This window comes from Cupressus sempervirens, chromosome 3 (assembly GCF_028749045.1).
Source record: "Cupressus sempervirens isolate cs-2001-9-10 chromosome 3, ASM2874904v1, whole genome shotgun sequence".
Lineage (NCBI taxonomy): Eukaryota > Viridiplantae > Streptophyta > Pinopsida > Cupressales > Cupressaceae > Cupressus > Cupressus sempervirens.
The window spans coordinates 336,881,309-336,899,441 of NC_143120.1; the positions used below are offsets into that span (position 1 = coordinate 336,881,309).

Genomic DNA, 18,133 nt, shown 5'->3' on the forward strand with positions numbered 1-18,133 from the left:
TCAGAGCCTGAAATATTTAACTGCCCTGCCTTTCTACTCACTAAAGCTCTTCTCATATATGTAGAAACAAATTATGATGCCAAGATAATCTCACTCTAACATAACTGCATAAATATCTTGCTACAGAACTTTTATTCATTGAATTCACCAAGAATTAATGGGGAAAATGGACCAAAATTCATCAGACTCAAATATTTATCCCCCTGTCTGTCTACTTGAAGGAAGAAATAGTCAGTCATCTAGTTTCATCATCTGTCTAAGGTTAAGAGGGCTCATGACAGAAGAAGAGCCGTCAAAAAACTGGTCGACAATGATTTTGTTGGCTCTCTCAGAGGGATGGAAATTGTCCCAGAACAAATATGCATCTCTGTTTTTGCAGAGATTTGAAGCTGGAGTGCAGAGCCCTATTCCATTGTATCTTCCTTGTCCACAACATGCATTCGTTGAATCCACAAATCCTAACAACATAAACACCCCAAGATTTAGAGTACCAGAAAGTTTCAATAGCGGTGCTACACAAAATTTCAATACATATATATCCTTGAAACAAACTAAAAAAAATTCATAAGTTTAACTTTACTACGAAAAAAAAGATCTCATAAAACATTTAAGCAGTATTTATTACAGATAAGCTAAAGAGGTCAATGAACTCTGCTGTAGTAAAGAGAGCAAGTAAGGTTGGGTTTACCGTATGCTGCAGGATTAGTGAACAAGCCCATGTTCATTTGGTAGCTGTCGGCAAAGGTGAAAACTTGAGCAGAAACCTCAGTGTTGAGTTGATTTATAACTACTCTCAGCTGTGAGTTATAAAGCGAAGTGGCCTGCTGAAGATCTCCAACACATTCGCCATTGACAGATCTGAGGGCCCTTATTGCAGGAGCACAACCCAATGGTCCCGCTGATGTTACCAGCACCTTTCTACCTCCCAAGTCGTACAATTGCTACATTTAACAGTAAAATGCAACCAGATAATATAAATTATAAAACTATAACACTTATACTTGATTCTTATGTTAAAAGTGTTAAATAGTCAAAATTGATTTATTTTTCAATTTTAATTTCTTCATAATATAATGCCAAAGAATGGTGACTATGGAGGGTATAACGGAAGAACTTAAAATATTTATATAAAAGGAAAAACAAAGTACCTTGAGAATTTTCTTATATTCGGAGATTATAAACTGTGTGTAATCCGGCAATCTATATTGAATGGATCTGAGGGAGACAGGAGTGAGGTAGTAATTATTGACGTAGTCATTTCCTCCTAGAGTGATAGACATTAGACCCTCCTTAACAAACCTGTCAGTTTCGTTTACTCCGAGGATCTGTGCCACCCTGCTTTTATACTGAACAAAATTCTGGAGCTGTTGTGGCATCCTGATGATACTTAACTGCATTAAACAGAAATAATCCTGATTCATTCTCTTTGGTAGTAGTAAAATGACTATGAGTCACAAGAATAGGATGAAAATTATTCATACGAATTGCACTCCAGTGTCGTTTAGAATCCCAATGCCCGCAGAAGCGAAGTTAGCACCCCTGAGCAATGCGTCCCCGTTGAGCAAAGGATTCAAATATGGTAGTACAGATTCCACCCCCAGCTTCATGCCTGCAATTCATGAACTAGTTTGTTTCACAAAATTGATGATTAAGCAATGTCTTTAATTCTACTGAGTTTTTATAACTAGATCCAATATAGTTCACATATTAAAAAAATTGTATCATAGTTCACAACATTGAACTTTCCAAAGACTGGGCAGGTCATTGTTTGACTTTGAGAGAAACTTTTATTAAAAAGTGTAGAAACGAAAAGAATAAATTTAGAAATCATTATCATAACTTTACTATAATAATGATATAACATTGAAATTTGAAAAAATACAATATCATGAGCATTTTAGAGTTAGTAAACTTGATGAATAATTTGAAATGGATTCATTAAAGATAAAATAAAATAAAATATTCTATTGAGTACAAAAAGATATCATAAAAGATTAGTCCACTATCATGTATTAGATAACTTACAAAATACACACAATATTCTTTGATTCTAATAGAAGAAGTTTCAACCTATTTAAGTTGATAAAGGAAATTTAGGGAAAAAAAAAAAAACATATTAAATGAAAAATTTCCAAAAACTAGTAAGACATTAATCAAATTTTTGACAGTATTGCTAGAAATTTGACAGTAGAGTTTCCAGGGAAAAAGTTGTAACCCTTTTGATGAGTTCACAACTACTTCATAGATTTTTCAAACCATGACTGCGTATTATATCTTGAAAATTGTATACATAGATTTTTCAAACCATGACTGCATAGAAAAGATAATAATGTAAGAAGAAAATTACAGTTATAGAATTCAAATGTAAATTGAAACTATACTAAAAAGTCACACAATCAAATCTAAAAACAACAAAATGTTTCTAGACTTCCACCTGACTAAAAACAACAAAATGATTCTAGACTTGCACCTGATAAAAGTCAGTCATACATGTAAATCTAAATTAATCAACTAAATGAGACTGAATGAATCATGAAAAACAGATATCTGATTATTCGACTTCAGAATACAAATTAAGTATAGAATATTGGGACTGAAATTGCATATAACTTATCACATACTTATAAAATCAGCAATATTGAGTCCATTAGAGAATCTGCCAGTTGGTTTATGAGTGGGATGATCTATTCCGTAAGGATAGTAGTCGGCTCTTGCAGGGGTGACAAGGTAATTGTTGTTGCCATAGTCCACAAGAGAATCTCCAAAAACAAAGTAGGCAGGCGCTGCTTTTACCTCACAAAAACAACATGATAATATGACAAGCAATCCAAGAAGAAGTGACCCAAAATGGATTGCCATTCTCTTCTCACTTCACACGATGTAATTGATCTACACAGATGGAAGATGTGGGAATGAAATCACTATACCTAGTTTAAGCTTTATAGTATTCCTGTGCTCCTCCATTCTAAATTTAAGGCGGTTATAAGATGATGCACGAGAGAAGCTATAACTTGTGCCACCTAATTCGATTGACCATATCTTCATTCAATGCCTCCAATTGAGAGCTGTTTACTTGAATTATCGTGTTGGCTGACTGTTACAGTATTTATATGAGACACTCTGGCAACTCTTTTATTGTTCTCTTTACCACGATAAGCTGTCTTGTTATGTGTTTTGATTGCTATGCAGAGAAGGCAGTTTTTTTGACATTAAATAGTGAGACATTTGAGTTGGGTTGAGCACAAATGAACATTATATTATTATTATTCTTACATTTCGATTCGCTATCTATCTACAGAGTTATGGCATTTCAAAAGTTTGAAGATGGCCAAGTTAATTTTGGTGCTTGAATGATTATGTAGCAGGACAGGTTGGCCCAGTTTCTGGCAGGTCAAGACATGAGTATTTTGTTCATCTCTTTTAATAATTATATATCTTTAGTTTTATAGACGCTTCTTCATCTTGATCACATTTGCTAAACAAGTGACACTATATTGTTTATAAGTATGTTTTAGATCTTTTTTGTTATGAATTGGTAGGGTTATTAACAACAGTGTTCTTATTTTCCACATAACAATAATGCAATCAAATATAATATTCAGATGAGTTTCAATTTAGATTGTGGCAAAGGTAGAAATAGTATATTTAAATCAATACAATTTATAAATATTCAATAATCATATAGATCTTTTTTGTAATACTAATATAAATATTTTTAAGTATAATTTATCTTATTTTATTGATAGTAGAAGTTCTATATGTCAAAATAAATTAATTATTCTTCTATCAATACTAATCAGCTAGCCATCTTATTATGCAAAAGTCCGCCATCAATGACTTAACATTATCTACAACCTCCCATGTTATTCATGTCATGCTCTCTAGCGTTGATGTTAGAACTAACTCCTCTCTATAGTCTATATGAAATTTGTTATGTATTTTCCTACAAATTGAATGAACACAAATATAATCTCAAACTTCATTCTATAGGTTTCTCATTCAATCTATGTTTTCTTTCAAGGTATCAAAGCCTTATGGTAAGATTATAGTGTGTCAACCTAGAATAATAGTCCTTTAATTTTTTGTATACAATTAGTTATGCAAGAGTGTAAGAATTATCTATAAATCTAGGTTGTGTGCATAGAAAGTTTAGTGTTCATTGTGCATTTATGGAAATATCCAATGAAGGATGTCACTTTTAGGGTTGTGATCTAGTCACTATTGAAGCAAGAGGAGAGGATTTCATAAAAAGAAAGCTTCATTTTTTGTCACTGTGTATTTCTTTTCTACTAAGAATAATAAAATTCTTCTCAAAGTTGAGGATAGATAGCTCCAAAATTTCATGAGAATGGAAGGTCCATTGAATGATGAAGTAAACAATGTGCTGAGTTAACTAAGTAACTGTGTGTTGGAGTGCAAGTAGGAGTGGATTGATGACGGTGATAGGGACATATAGGACATCATAGCTAGAAAATTCTATATTGAATATGGGTAAAAATAACCCATTGATGTGTACTGATACTATTCAAAAAATGTGATAGGGAGAGGAAGAGGAGGATGATGAAGAAAATGATTCTAGTCTACTAGGTATATTAGGGTATGAGAGTTTTGGGTAAGGTCTAAATATTTTAATTGGGAATGAAGTATATATATGCTATCCCTAAATTTGGTAAGGTTTGGTATTGTTGGTCTCAAACAAAAAAATGTTATGATTCTATAGTAGTTTTGGGTATATAGGTCACTAGTTTATGTTAGGATGTTAAGTTGATGTTATTCATGACATTTTTATTTCAACATATCCTATACATTTTCTTATTTTGGGTTGTGTCAATTTGAGTTTACTGATAGTCTTATTTTATAAGTTGACATTTTTTGATAGTCTATGCATATTCCAATAGAAGTATTCACAAAAATATTGCTTTAGATGTTTACCCTTATTCCATCTTAGTGGTGGTTCTATATTGTGTGCACCATATGGTGGATCAATTGTTTGGGGTCAGTCCTATTTGGAGTGTGTTCATTTGTATTTTGGTCCCAACTATTGTTATGTAATGTGTTCATCATTACCATTCAAACTAATAGCTTTCAAGATGACATTCCATATTGGCTTGTGTGAGAGATGTAGCACTAATTGAGGTGACCCACATCTCATTCCTCATTACCACACGAATGTCTTGGTGCAACCTATTTCAAATTAGTTTAGTCAGCAAGGTTGATGGTATCAAATGGTATAAGAAGTAGAGATTTCCATTTTTCATGTGACTTGTGTAATGTTGATGTGCTAACTAATTACAAATTTGTTTTTGATAATTTTTGTTGGTCATCTGTTGATGCAATCTATATCATACAAATATTTAATTATTGTGCTTTGATATGAACTAGTGATAGTGATCTCAATGGTGAATTCAATCTCTTTTCAAATTTTGTGAAGGTAAATCCATTAGTACTATTAGTGAGATTTTTTGTATTAACACTTAGTCATTTTCATATTTAAGGGTAGTTAGCTCAAGTGAAAATGAGAAAAATTGATAGTGAGCCTTTGTAAGAAATGCCTTAATAAGTGTCACCCTAACAAGTGTCAATTTCATGAGAATTAACTTCTCCATGAATTTTCTAATTTTTTATTTCCACATAACTCTTGGTATTCTTTGTATGAGTGTTTAAATTTATTTTCATGTTTACATTTTTAGTTGATGTTTGATGTGCTGATGTATCAACTTTCAGGAGTCATAACTTTTGACTCGGATATGGGTTTTGGTTGAAATTTTATAGGCAGTTGCGTGAGGAGTTATTTGGATTGCTGATAGAGCTCATCTCGATAGATGGCTATTTCAACATTTTTTCTGGAGCCTGAAATTTTATCTTGACCTCTAAAATTGAGTTCTTGTGTTTTTTTTCCAATTTTTAAGAAATTTGCATTTTTAATAAATCCGAAATCATACTCTTGATTTCATAGATTAGTTGGCAATTCATCTTGCCTTAGTTGGGGGCTCTTCTTGGAAAAAATTGAGATTCGTAGGATGGATTTTGGAAATTACCAAAAATGGAAAATTCTATTTTTTTCAAAAATTTGCCAAATATGGTAATTTTCAAAACTGTAATAAGTAGGCATTTTCTTTCATTGTAAGGTAGGATAGAGTTGGAGAAGTTGAATAAAGAATTTGATATTTTGAAAATTTGTGTTGTGTTATTATTTTCTAAGTATTATTTCAATAGGGTTTTAGGCTACATCATTTGGTATCAGAGCGGGAAGATGGCTAGGAGAGGAAGAAGAAGAGGAAGAGGAAGAGGAGGTGTCACTCCATGAAAAGATTTATGTTGGATATGTAGAGGTAGATTGAACAACTAAATGAGAGAATGGATAATCAAGGAATACTAGTAGCACAAGGAGAGGACAAATCAGATGAAGGCGTAAATCAAAGAGGTGTTAATCAAAATGAAGAAGAACCCTTGGAAGAGTTCAATTGTGAAGATAGAGTGCTTTGGGCTTTAGGAGGGAAAAATGAAGGGATCAAGATCAAAGTCTTAGACTATGCTAGTAGTCTTAAGCCAGAAAAGTTGATAGACTGGCTAAATGAAATGGGTAAATTTTTTGAATTGAAGCCTGTGGTAGAGGGAAAGAAGATGATGTTTACCTACAAAAAATTCAAGGGACATGCAATGAGGAATGAACCAGAAAACAAAAGGAAAAGATCAAAACATGGAGCAAGATGGAGAAAAAGCTTCGTGAAATGTTCTTACCATTAGACTACTCACAAATCCTATTTTGTAAGTTCCAAAATTTAAAGAAAAATCTTTCTTCTGTACAAGAGTACACAAATGAATTCTATAAGCTATCCATGATAATAGAGCATCAAGAAGATGATGAGTAGGTGACTGCTAGATATATGAATGACCTTAAATTTTCTATCCAAGATGAACTGAGCATGCATCATGTTAATAGTATGGAGGAAGCCTACCAATTAGCTCTAAAGACTGAAGAAAAGCAGATTCAACAATACAATTAGAGGAATAGAGGAGGAAGAAGGGGTCCCTCAAAACCATTTCAAGGAGGTTCTAACTACGGCCAACAAGAATCCTCCCAAGGATTCAAAAGAAATATAGACTCTAGAGAAGATCCCAAAAAATAAGAAAGAGGAAGGGGATTTTAGCGAGGATGAGGTTATGGTAGCAAAAGAGGATGGGAAACCCAATGGAGGCCCTTTACCTATTTCAAATGTGGAGAAGAAGGACATAGAACCTTTGAAGCCTCAAATTATAACATGTCAGAAATAAATCAAGGAAGACAACTTAGAGTGAACTTGGCTCAACTAGAAGAGGAGGAGCAAGAAGTCTCACCAGATGTGGGAGGAACCCTCATGATGAGGAGATCAATGATCATCCCAGCAAAAAAAGTTCTTGCAAAGAACTCTGATGATTTGTGGCTTTGGACCAACATTTTCAGAACTAGATGCACTTCTGGTGGAAAGGTATGTCAAGTTATTGTTGATGGGGGTAGTTGTGAGAATAGGGTGTCTAGAAAAATGGTAGAAAAATTAAATTTAGAATGTGAGAAGCACCCTTGCCCTTATCATATTACATGGTTTAAGAAAGGAAATGAAGTAACAAATGAAAAAGATGTTTAGTTAGATTTACCATGGAAAATTAGGGATGAGATACAATGTGATGTTTTCCCTATGGATGCTTGCCATATGTTTTCGGGAAGACCATGGAAATATGATAGGAAGGTCATGAATGATGGGGAGAGAAATACTTACACATTTTGGAAGGATGGCTCTAAAGTGGTTTTGTTGCCTCTTAAGGATGAAAAGAAGAATGAAACCATGTTTTTTCAAGAGAAGTTGTCAAAGAAATGAAAGTAATAGGTTGTTGTTATGTACTAGTACTAAAAATAGGAGAAGAAAAAGAAAACATGGTGCCACCTAAGGCAATGAAGGTTTTGGAGGAGTTTGCTAATGTTGTTCCCGAGGAACTACTTGATGGTCTCCCACCCAAAAGAGATATTCAACATCGTCTTGATCTTACTCCTGAAGCAATTTTGCCTAATCAAGAAGCATATTGGTTGAATCCAACACAACATGTGGAGTTGAATAAACAAGTGACAAAATTGATGCAAAAGGGTCTAGTTAGGGAAATCATGAGTCCATGTGCAGTACCTACATTGTTGATTCCAAATAAGGATGACACATGGAGGATGTGCATCAATAGTAGAATAATCAATTAGATTATCATTAAGTACCAGTTTCCTATTCCTCAGACAAAGGACATGATGGATGAATTATTGGGGGCTAAGTACTTAAGCAAGATCTTTGAAGTGGCTACCACCAAATCCACATTTGAGAGGGAGATGAATGGAAGACAACATTTAAGATAGGAGATGCTTTGTACAAATGGATGGTTATGCCTTTTGGGCTTTCAAATGCACTTACAACATTCATGCGACTGATGAATATAATGCTGGGACCTTACATTGGTAAGTTTGTTGTAGTTTACTTTAATGATATTCTGATCTATAGTAGAAGCAAGGAGGACCACTTACAACATCTAAGGATCATCTTGAGTGTCTTAAGGAAGGAGAATCTCTTTATGAACTTGAAGAAGTGTAGGTTCATGTAAACTAGTTTGACCTTTTTGGGCTTTTTCATTTCTCAAGCTGGTATTCAGATGGATCCAGAAAAGGTAAGAGCAATCCTAGAATGGCCTAGTCCTTCTAGTATAATAGGAGTATGAGGTTTTTTTGGATTGGAAACATTCTACCAAAAGTTTATCTAAAATTTTAGCAGTATTGTAGCACCCATAATAGACTGTACGAGGGGAAGGGAGTTCACATGTACACTAGATGCTGAAGAGACTTATAAGTTCTTGAAAAAAAGGTAATTGAAGCTCTTATATTGACACTTCCAAACTTTGAAAAAGTTTTTGAAGTAGAGTGTGATGCTTGACGTGTTTGGATAGGTGTTTTTCTTAGCCAAGTAGGTAAGCCCATGACCTTCTTTAGCGAGAAATTGAATGAAGTTAGAAAGAATTATTCTACTTATTATCTAGAGTTTTATGCAATTGTTCAAGAATTAAGATATTGGAGGCACTATCTAGTCCCATGTGAGTTTGTGCTGTTTACTGATGATATTGCTCTAAAATATCTCATCACACAAAACATGTTGAATAGTTGACATGTCAAGTGGGTATCTTTCTTATAGAGATACATTTTTTTCTTAAAGCATAAATTTGGAAAACAAAATTAGGTTGCTGATGCCTTGAGTAGGTGCACTACACTATTAATCACAATAGAAACTGAGGTCACTAGTTTTGATGCTATTAAGACCCTGTATGAAATTGATGATGATTTTTGGAAAATTGTAGAATAGCTAAAGGCTTCATCTTTTAGTAAGTTAAAGGCTTCATCTTTTAGTAAGTTGGATCATGTGGAAGGTGACTATTTCATGCAGGATGACTACCTCTTTAAGGATAAATAACTATGTATACTAGGCAGATCCATGCGGTAAAACACTATCAAGGAATTTCATAGTGGTGGACTAGCTAGACACTTTGGAAAATAAAAGACAATACACTTGGTTGAAGTTAACTATTATTGGCCCAGGATAAAGAGGGACATCACTAAATATGTGGCACGGTGCAAAATCTGTCAAGTGGCTAAAGCACATTCATAGAATACAACATTATACATGCCTTTACTAGTACTCACCAAACCATGGACTGACATGAGTATGGATTTTGTATTGGGTCTCCCACATACTCAACAAGGTAATGATTCTATTTTTTTGGTTGTTGATCAATTTTAAAATATGGTCCACTTTATTGCTTGTAAAAAGACCAATGACGCAACTAGAGTAGCATAACTTTTCTTCTCAGAAGTTGTTTGTTTACATGGCCTTCCAAAGACCATTACCTCTGATAGAGACACTAAGTTTTTGAGCCATTTTGGAGGACTCTCTAGAGGAAATTAGGAATACAATTATAGTCTAGTAGTGCTTATCATCCTCAAATGGATGGACAAACAAAAATAGTCAATCAGAGTTTGGGAAATTTGTTACGCTGCATTGTGGGGGAGAAGCCTAAATAGTGGGACTTGGCATTTCCCTACGAAGAATTTTCCTATAATAGTTCTATTAATAGATCCATCAAAAAATATCCATTTTAAAATTGTCTATGGTTGAAATCCTCAAGGTGTTATAGATCTTGTGTCACTTCCCTTGGGAGACAAAATTAGTGATGATGGAGTTGCTTTTGCTGAACACCTTCACCAGCTCCAACAAGATGTCAGACGAAAGGTACAGGATAGTAATGTGAATTACAAGATTACTGCAAGTGCTACTCGGAGACAAAAAATATTTGATGTTGGTGACTTGGTGATGGTTTACTTGAGGCATGAATAGTTTCATATAGGAACCTATTATAAATTGAAGTATAAAAAGATTGGGCCTTCTGAAATCATAAAAAAGATTAACAATAATGCTTATAAGGTCAGCTTACTAGAAAATATTGATATTTCCCCTATTTTAAATATTTTTTATTTATACACATTCCATGGAGTTGTTCCCAATATAGATGAGGGCCATGGGGTGTGTTGGCAACATCACCTCCCCAATTAGAAGAAGGAAAAGATTGCCAAAATTCTTGACATGTAGACTACCTCCAAAAGGCATGGTCATCATAATAGATACCTCATAAAATGGGATAGGTTACCTGAAATAGAGAGTACATGGTTATCTGAGTGGGCACTAATGTAGTTGGATCCAATAAAATTGTAGAAATTCATAGACAATCACTTGTAGGAGCTGCATTTCTTTCAAGAATGGGAGAATGATGTATCAACTTCTGAGAGTCATAACTTTAGACTTGGATATGGGTTTTGGTTGAAATTTTATAGGTAGCCATGTGAGGAGTTATTTGGATTGATGATGGAGCTTAGCTTTCTTCAAGAGGATATCAACAATGAGTTTCAAACCTACTTCCAAAATGACTTTGTCCAACCTTAGCTCTTAAAGAGATTTGATACCCTACCACATAGCCAACCCTTTAGTACAATAATTTGAATTGATACCTATATATTTGGAAAAATGTTGGACCATGTCTCCTCTATTATTCCTAACTAGCCCTCATATATGAGAGATACCTAGGTTACCTTTTGAGCAACCATCCACATTGCATTTCCTCTAGTTTTAGTCTAGATGGATCTATTTAGTTTTGTTCCTTCTCTATATGTTAAACCATTTAATATTGGTGAGGTTTTGATTAATATGCCAAGTTTGTTTAATTCTAGTTTCACAAACAGAGGGGAAAACATAACATTATGGGTAGGAATCAATATTGACATTATACCTTAAACCATTCTCTTAATAATATGAAACAAATATATAACATATTTTCTTTCCTCCCTAAAGATTTTATTATTTAGTTCTTTTCACATCTTCCAAGAAATAATTCAGACAGTGTGTCACCAAAGATTTAAAAAAATAGGGTGGGAAAGAGGAGAGTTATTCCAAGTGATGAGAAAGTCTTTAACTATTTTAGGCACAAACCAAAGGGATTGGCGAGATTGAAACACTAGACTTCATAGGTCATTAGAAAAGGAACAACTCATAAAAAGGTGGTCTATAGTTTCTTCTTCCTTTTCACACAGAATGCATCTATTAGTTAGGTGGATCCCATGTTTAGAAAGATTATCCAAGGTCAAATTTTTGTTATGGAACATAGCCCACTAGAAGAAATTAATTTTAAGGGGGAGCTTAGGAGTCTAAAAGAGGTTCCACTTTAGTTTCATTTCTTCAATCTGGAATTGGGATAGGTAGGAAGTTCTAATAGAGATTGAACCATTGCTATAATATCTCCATATCAACCTATCTTCAGTGGTGAAATTAAATAGCTGGGGGTTTGGAAGTAGATTAGTCAATTCCTCAACCTTACTTTTTCTTATATTTAGTATTCTCCCCATTTCCTTATGTCTTTCCCATAGATTTATAAGATCTGCCTAACTCACTCTTCCTTCTTTCCAGACGAGATAATCTCCAACTTTCTCTCCTAAAGTTCTTTTTAACTAGTCTTGCATCGAGCTATTAAGGAAAATATCTTTTAGTTGTCTATCTTCATTGTACAATTTAGACAAAAAATGACTTAGTCCTATTGCCTATCATTTTCTTCTTCCCTTTCTTAGGATATTTTTAGTTTTGTTAATAACTTTCCTAAGAAGAAAAGCACTAATAACATTTCTTTTCTCCAACATAGTACTACCTATGGAGCAAGGCATATACTTGGCCTACAAGATGTTAGCCAAATATCATTTTACTTTAATGAGTTGCTAGCTTATCTTAGAAATAAGAGCTTTGTTCACTTCCTTCAATTTCCTTATTCGTAGACCACCTTAGGCAAGGGGTTTACAAATTGTCACCAATTTGACCAGGGAAATTTTTCCTCTTGTGCTCTATACTAGCCCACAAGAAATGTTTTTGTATTTTTTCTAAGGGTTTGAATATTTTTTTTGGCATAACAACCATAGACACGAAGTAAACATGGGTTCTCTAGAGACATGCCTTAATGAGTTATATTTGTCCCCCTTAAATAAGGAGTTTTTTTTTTCCATATCACAAGTTTCTTTGGAATCTACCCACAATCTTGCTCCAAAAGGCTATGGGATGCTTCTTAACAGCAAAAGGAAGGCCAAGGTAGATGCCTAGGACAAAAGATATAACATAGTTAATTGTTTTGGAAATATCATCTTGAATGGCATAATTGGTATTGTAGAAGAACATCTTATTTTTTTGGAGGTTGATTTTTTCTCTAACATAGTGGCATAATCATTAAGAAGAGTCTTCCACCTTTTAGCTTCCCTCTTTTGGGTTTCCCCAAACATGATAGTATCATCCACAAATTGTTGGTATGTCAAGTCCTAGGAAAAGTAGGAGCAAAATTGATACCTTTTAGGGCTTGAAAATAGCTGCAAATGGAAATATTTCTACCAAGGACCATAGACACAAAAAAAAAAGATAAGGGAATAAAGGGTCACATATTCTAAGACATATGTCCATAGAAAAAAATCTCGTAGGTACTCTATTTATTAGAACATCACACTTTGTAGTTTTGATATAATTCATAATCATATTAAGGAACTGTAAGAAATGAATAATGTTGAGCAAGGAACGAGAAACAATCCAAGTAAGTTAAGTGTGAAACAATGTTACCATGAGATAAGCAACTCCAAGAGCATACACCAAGATGGTTCAACAATGGAGACAAGGATTTATAAGGGGAAAGCAAAGAAAACCCCTTGTGAGTTATTATGAATGAAGGCAAATGCCTAAAGAAGAGAGAGAGAGAGAGAGTTGGAGCAAAGGTAGCTCAATACAATAACATCAAGTGCTTAGAGTGGTGTGTAGTTGTGAAGAATGAAGGAGGAGCATCTCTTATATAGAGATGAGAGAGGAGTTGCATTTGTAACTCCCATTTCTATGAATGCCACATTCATAATAGGTGTGTGCAAAGTGTCACAATCCTCTTAAGGAGGATAAACTAAATAAAGAAATAAACAAGAGTTGTCCTTACATGTGGAATAATGGACAAATGATGACATGTCCTCCACATGTGTACAAGTGGAAAAATTACATGTAGGGACCCTTGGAATATCCTAATTAAAATATATCCAAGGAAAGATTAACCTTTCTAACACCCCCCCTTAAGCTTTACTTGGGGAGTGTACTTCAACGGGTTGCAAACCCAAATTTTTACAATGGAACTGAAATCTCTCTTTAGAAAGTGGTTTGGTTAAGATATCAGCCACTTGATCTTCTCCTTTACAATAAAGAAGAATAATTTGATTGTCTTCAACTTGTTCTCAAATGAAGTGATATTGAAGTGAAATATGTTTAGTGCGAGCATGATATACTGGATTCTTTGCCAAGGCAATAGCACTTTGATTGTCACAATGTATAGGTGTAGGTGATTGTTGAAGTAGACCAAAATCATCAAGAAGTCTTCGAATCCACAAAGCTTCTTTAGCTGCATTGGTACACCCTTTGTATTCAGCTTCCGTTGATCATAGGGAAATAGAGTGTTCCTTTTTGCTTTTCCAAGAAATGGGACCTGAACCAACAAAGAAAACATAACCACAAGTGGATTTCCCATCATTGGGATCTCCACCTAGATCGAAATCAGTATAGCCATGTAAAATAAATTCAGAGTTTGGATCATAAAATAAGCCTATATTAATAGTTCCTTTAATATATCTTAAGATGCGTTTAGCAACTTTAAAATGAGTTTGTTGAGGTTTAGACATAAAACGAGAGACTAAACCAACACTATAAGCAATATCGGGTCTAGTAAGAGTTAAATAATTTAAACTTCCTACTAATTGTCTATACAAAGTTTCATCAACAAAAGGAGTATTCATATCGTTTATTAATTTAGTTCCTAATTCACATGGAATTGAAACATGGTTAGAGTCATTCATCTTAAATTTTTCTAAAAGATCATAAGCATACTTGCTTTGAGAAACAAATATACCATTAGGAGTTTGAAAAATTTGCATACCTAAGAAGTAACGTAAGATACCTAAGTCGGTCATTTGAAATTTTTGTTTAAGTTGGAATTTAATATCAGAAATCAAAATGTCTAAACTAGAAGTGAGAATTAAATCATCTACATAAACAATAACATTGATAATATCATCGGTAGTATGTTTAATAAACAAATTAGGATCATTTTTGCTTCTAGTAAAACCTTGAGAAATGAAGAAAGAATTAATTTGAGAATACCATTCTCTAGGTGATTGTTTAAGGCCATAAATAGATTTGTTCAATTTGCAAACTAGATTTTCACTACCTTTCTTAACAAATCCAGGAGGTTGAGCCATATAGATTTCTTCATGTAACTCACCATTTAAAAAAGCACTTTTAACATCCATTTGATGAATGGGCCAATTCAGTTTAGATGCTAAAGCAAGAACTAATTTGATAGTAGGCATTTTAGCAACAGGTGCAAAGGTTTCATTATAGTCTAAGCCTTCAATTTGGGAAAAGCCTCTAGCAACTAGGCTAGCTTTAAATTTACTAATTTCATTATTAGTATTCAATTTTGTTTTATATAACCATTTACATGAAACTAGGTTTTTGCCAGGAGGTAATGTGACTAAATCCCAAGTGTGATTAGCAAGTAACGAATCATATTCCTCTTGCATGGCTTTCTGCCAATGAGGTTGAGAGTTAGCTTGATCAAAAGACTTAGGATCGTTAGAATTCATAATAGTAGTCATCAAAGCATAATTACAATAATTAATCCTTCTATGTTTAATTCCACCAGATTTAGAAATATAATCATCAGCTTCATTGATGAGGTTTTGAGCCCATTTAGGTTTACGTTTTGTTGTAATGGAATTATCACTAGAGGAAGAATCATGAGTAAGAATGGTATCATTAGTATCTATTGAAGTATCATGAGATGTAGGAGTAGAAATAACCTGTGGTACTTGATTAAAAGAAAGAGTAGGGTTAAGAGAGGGAGGTTGGTCCTCCACAAGCACAATTTTAGTGCCACTGAATTCTTCATCCGTTGTAGTAGAGCAGTCATGAACTCCAGTTTCTGCAATACAAACATCTCTAGCAACTTGAACTTTGTTAGTAGTGGAATCATAAACACGATAACCCTTAGTGTGTTCATCATAGCCAACAAACATATAAGGAGATGACTTAGCATCTAATTTATGCCTTTTCTGTTTAGGCGTATGGACATAAGCAGTAGAACCAAATATCCGTAAATGATGTAAATTTGGTTTCCTACCAGACCAAGCCTCTTCTGGAGTGATAGCTTTGAGAGCTTTGGTAGGAGTCCGATTAAGAATATAAGTTGCACAAAACATGGCTTCAGCCCAAAATTTATAATGCAAATTCTTAGCATGCAACATGCTTCGAGCCATTTCAACAATGGTCTGATGCTTTCTTTCCGCTACACCATTTTGTTGTGGTGTATAAGGAATAGTAAGCTCGTGCTTAATTCCACATGATTTCAAATAAGAATGAAAAGCATTATTCACATATTCTTTCCCATTATCAGTTCTAAGAATTTTAAGTTTATACCCAGATTGCCTTTCAACATATAACTGAAATTCAATAAATATATCAAGAACTTGATCCTTGCTATGCAAAAAATAGATCCAAGTTCGTCTAGAAAAATCATCAACAAAGGTAAGTGCATACCGAGAACCTTGGATGGAGGTATTCTCCATGGGACCCAAAAGATCACTATGGACAAGATGCAACTTATGAGTTGCTCGCCATGATTTTCCACTTGGAAAGGGCTCCCTATGCATCTTACCACTCATACAACCTGTACAGGTAATCTTGGAAGGAATAATGTTAGGCAAGCCATCAACCATATTATGCTTTTGCATGAAAGTAATATAATCAGAATTTAAATGACCAAGTCTTTCATGCCATATATTGAAATCAATAGAAGTATGTAAAGAATATCGTGAACTAGCAAATTGATGGAATTTAAACAAATTGTCATTATCCATTTTAGCATAAGCAATTACTTTAAGAGTTTGAGGATCTATAATATAACATGTATCTTTGTAGAATTCAACTTTATAGTTCTGACATAGCTGGGAAATAGAAATTAGATTAGTTTTCAAGTCAGGGACATATAGAACATTATGCAATTTACCATTAGGAATAGTAACATCACCTAGTCCTTCAACTTTACAAGTCTGATTATTAGCTAACTGAATAGGAATGTTAGCAATATCAGGTTGTAAGGAATCAAAAATTTCTTTATGAGAGGTGACATGTTGGGATGCACCACTATCAACAATCCACTCTAGAGGTTTACAAAGATTAAAGCTACAAGTAAAAGCTTGACGAGAATTAGAATAAGTTGAATTACCTTTTCTATGGTTTGAGGTTTGATGATTGGTACTATGATTCATAGGTTTTCTATCATTTTGTTTTTTAAAACAATTATTAACAAGGTGACCATCTTTGCCACAATAAGAACAATGAGGTTTGGGATTGGAATGGCTCCTCTGATTAGGATTACGAGTATTATTAGGGTGATGGGTATTATTATATTTGGGATGAAATTTATTGTTAGTGTTATTTGAATTAGATGGCTTGTAATTATGGTTATTGGAACGAGAATTATTAGTTGAATTTCTAGAGACAAATGCATGTTCAGTTGATTTGAGAGTACCAAACTGGATTAGCTTAGCTTCTTCCTGTCTCAATAAAGTTTGGAAAATAACATAAGTTAACTGAGAAGATAAAGTAGGAATAGCAAGTTGTGCATGAATATTGGTTATAAACTGTTGAAACTGTCTTGGAAGACATTTTTTAAGAATAAGATGGATTAAACGAATATCCTCTAATTGAATACCTAAAGCCATAATTTGACTTTTAAGAGAATCAAATTTTAAGAGGAATTCATCCATACCTTTAAAATCTGCATACCTGAGATCTTCGAGTTGATCTTGTAATTGTATTTTGCGATATTCATCGCTACTGTCATACTTGGATTCAAGATGGACCATGCATCATGAGCTTTAGAACAGTGAACAATTAAGACATATAAATCTGGAATAATAGAAATACCAATTAACCCTAAAGCTTCTTCATTTTTAGCTTTCCAGGTATCTTTCTCATCTTGAGTAGCTGCTGAACCAGGCTCAAGAGAAGGGTCAGTGGCTATTTCAAAGAGATGTTTAAAACGAAAAATAAATGAGATATGGGTTTTCCAAGAATGATAATTTGAATAATTAAGTTTGATTTTTGGAATTAATGTTGACATGATTGAAAAAAATTCTTTCCTTCTTTTTTTGAAAAAAAATGCCCTTAATTTTAGAATCAAATGATTTGGAAAAGAAAAAAAATTAAAATTTTTATGAATTGAACAAAAATTGTTTTTTTTGTTTATTTTATATTTTATTATTTTATGTTACTATTATTATTATTTTTTTAAGAATATTTGATTATTTTTTTAAATTATTTTAATTATAATTAATAGTGATAGTGGAATTTAAAAATAATTAAAGTTTAATTAAAATGAAAAAAAAGGAGGGGGAAACGGATTTAAATCAAAAATTGAGGGAAGCGAGCGGTGGCTTCCGCGTGGCAAGAGAAAGCGGCGGTCG

The 18,133-nt window shown here is 33.6% G+C and overlaps 1 protein-coding gene across 2 annotated transcripts; it reads right to left on the minus strand.

The window, feature by feature from the left end:
* Window positions 1-231: 231 nt before the first annotated feature.
* LOC149566362 (GDSL esterase/lipase At5g33370-like) lies at window positions 232-8,798 on the minus strand. 2 transcript variants are annotated; one of them, XM_089817391.1, is made up of 6 exons: window positions 8,782-8,798; window positions 2,622-2,860; window positions 1,482-1,609; window positions 1,149-1,391; window positions 689-941; window positions 232-458 (listed from the first exon to the last, which is right to left on the minus strand). In XM_089817391.1, exons 1-6 carry the CDS (start codon window positions 8,796-8,798, stop codon window positions 232-234), a joined length of 1,107 nt encoding a protein of 368 aa, XP_089673517.1. The 2 variants fall into 2 exon arrangements, with proteins under 2 accessions (XP_089673517.1, XP_089673518.1); XM_089817392.1 differs by lacking the exon at window positions 8,782-8,798 and having other exon boundaries at window positions 2,622-2,898.
* Window positions 8,799-18,133: the final 9,335 nt, after the last annotated feature.

Bases quoted from the DNA above. Each gene is read 5' to 3' on its own strand.
- LOC149566362 (XM_089817391.1), bottom strand. The intron at 1,610-2,621 runs GTATGTGATAAG...CATGAATTGCAG, and splicing joins CAATATTGCTGATTTTATAA to GCATGAAGCTGGGGGTGGAA. The intron at 459-688 runs GTAAACCCAACC...TTATGTTGTTAG, and splicing joins CACTAATCCTGCAGCATACG to GATTTGTGGATTCAACGAAT.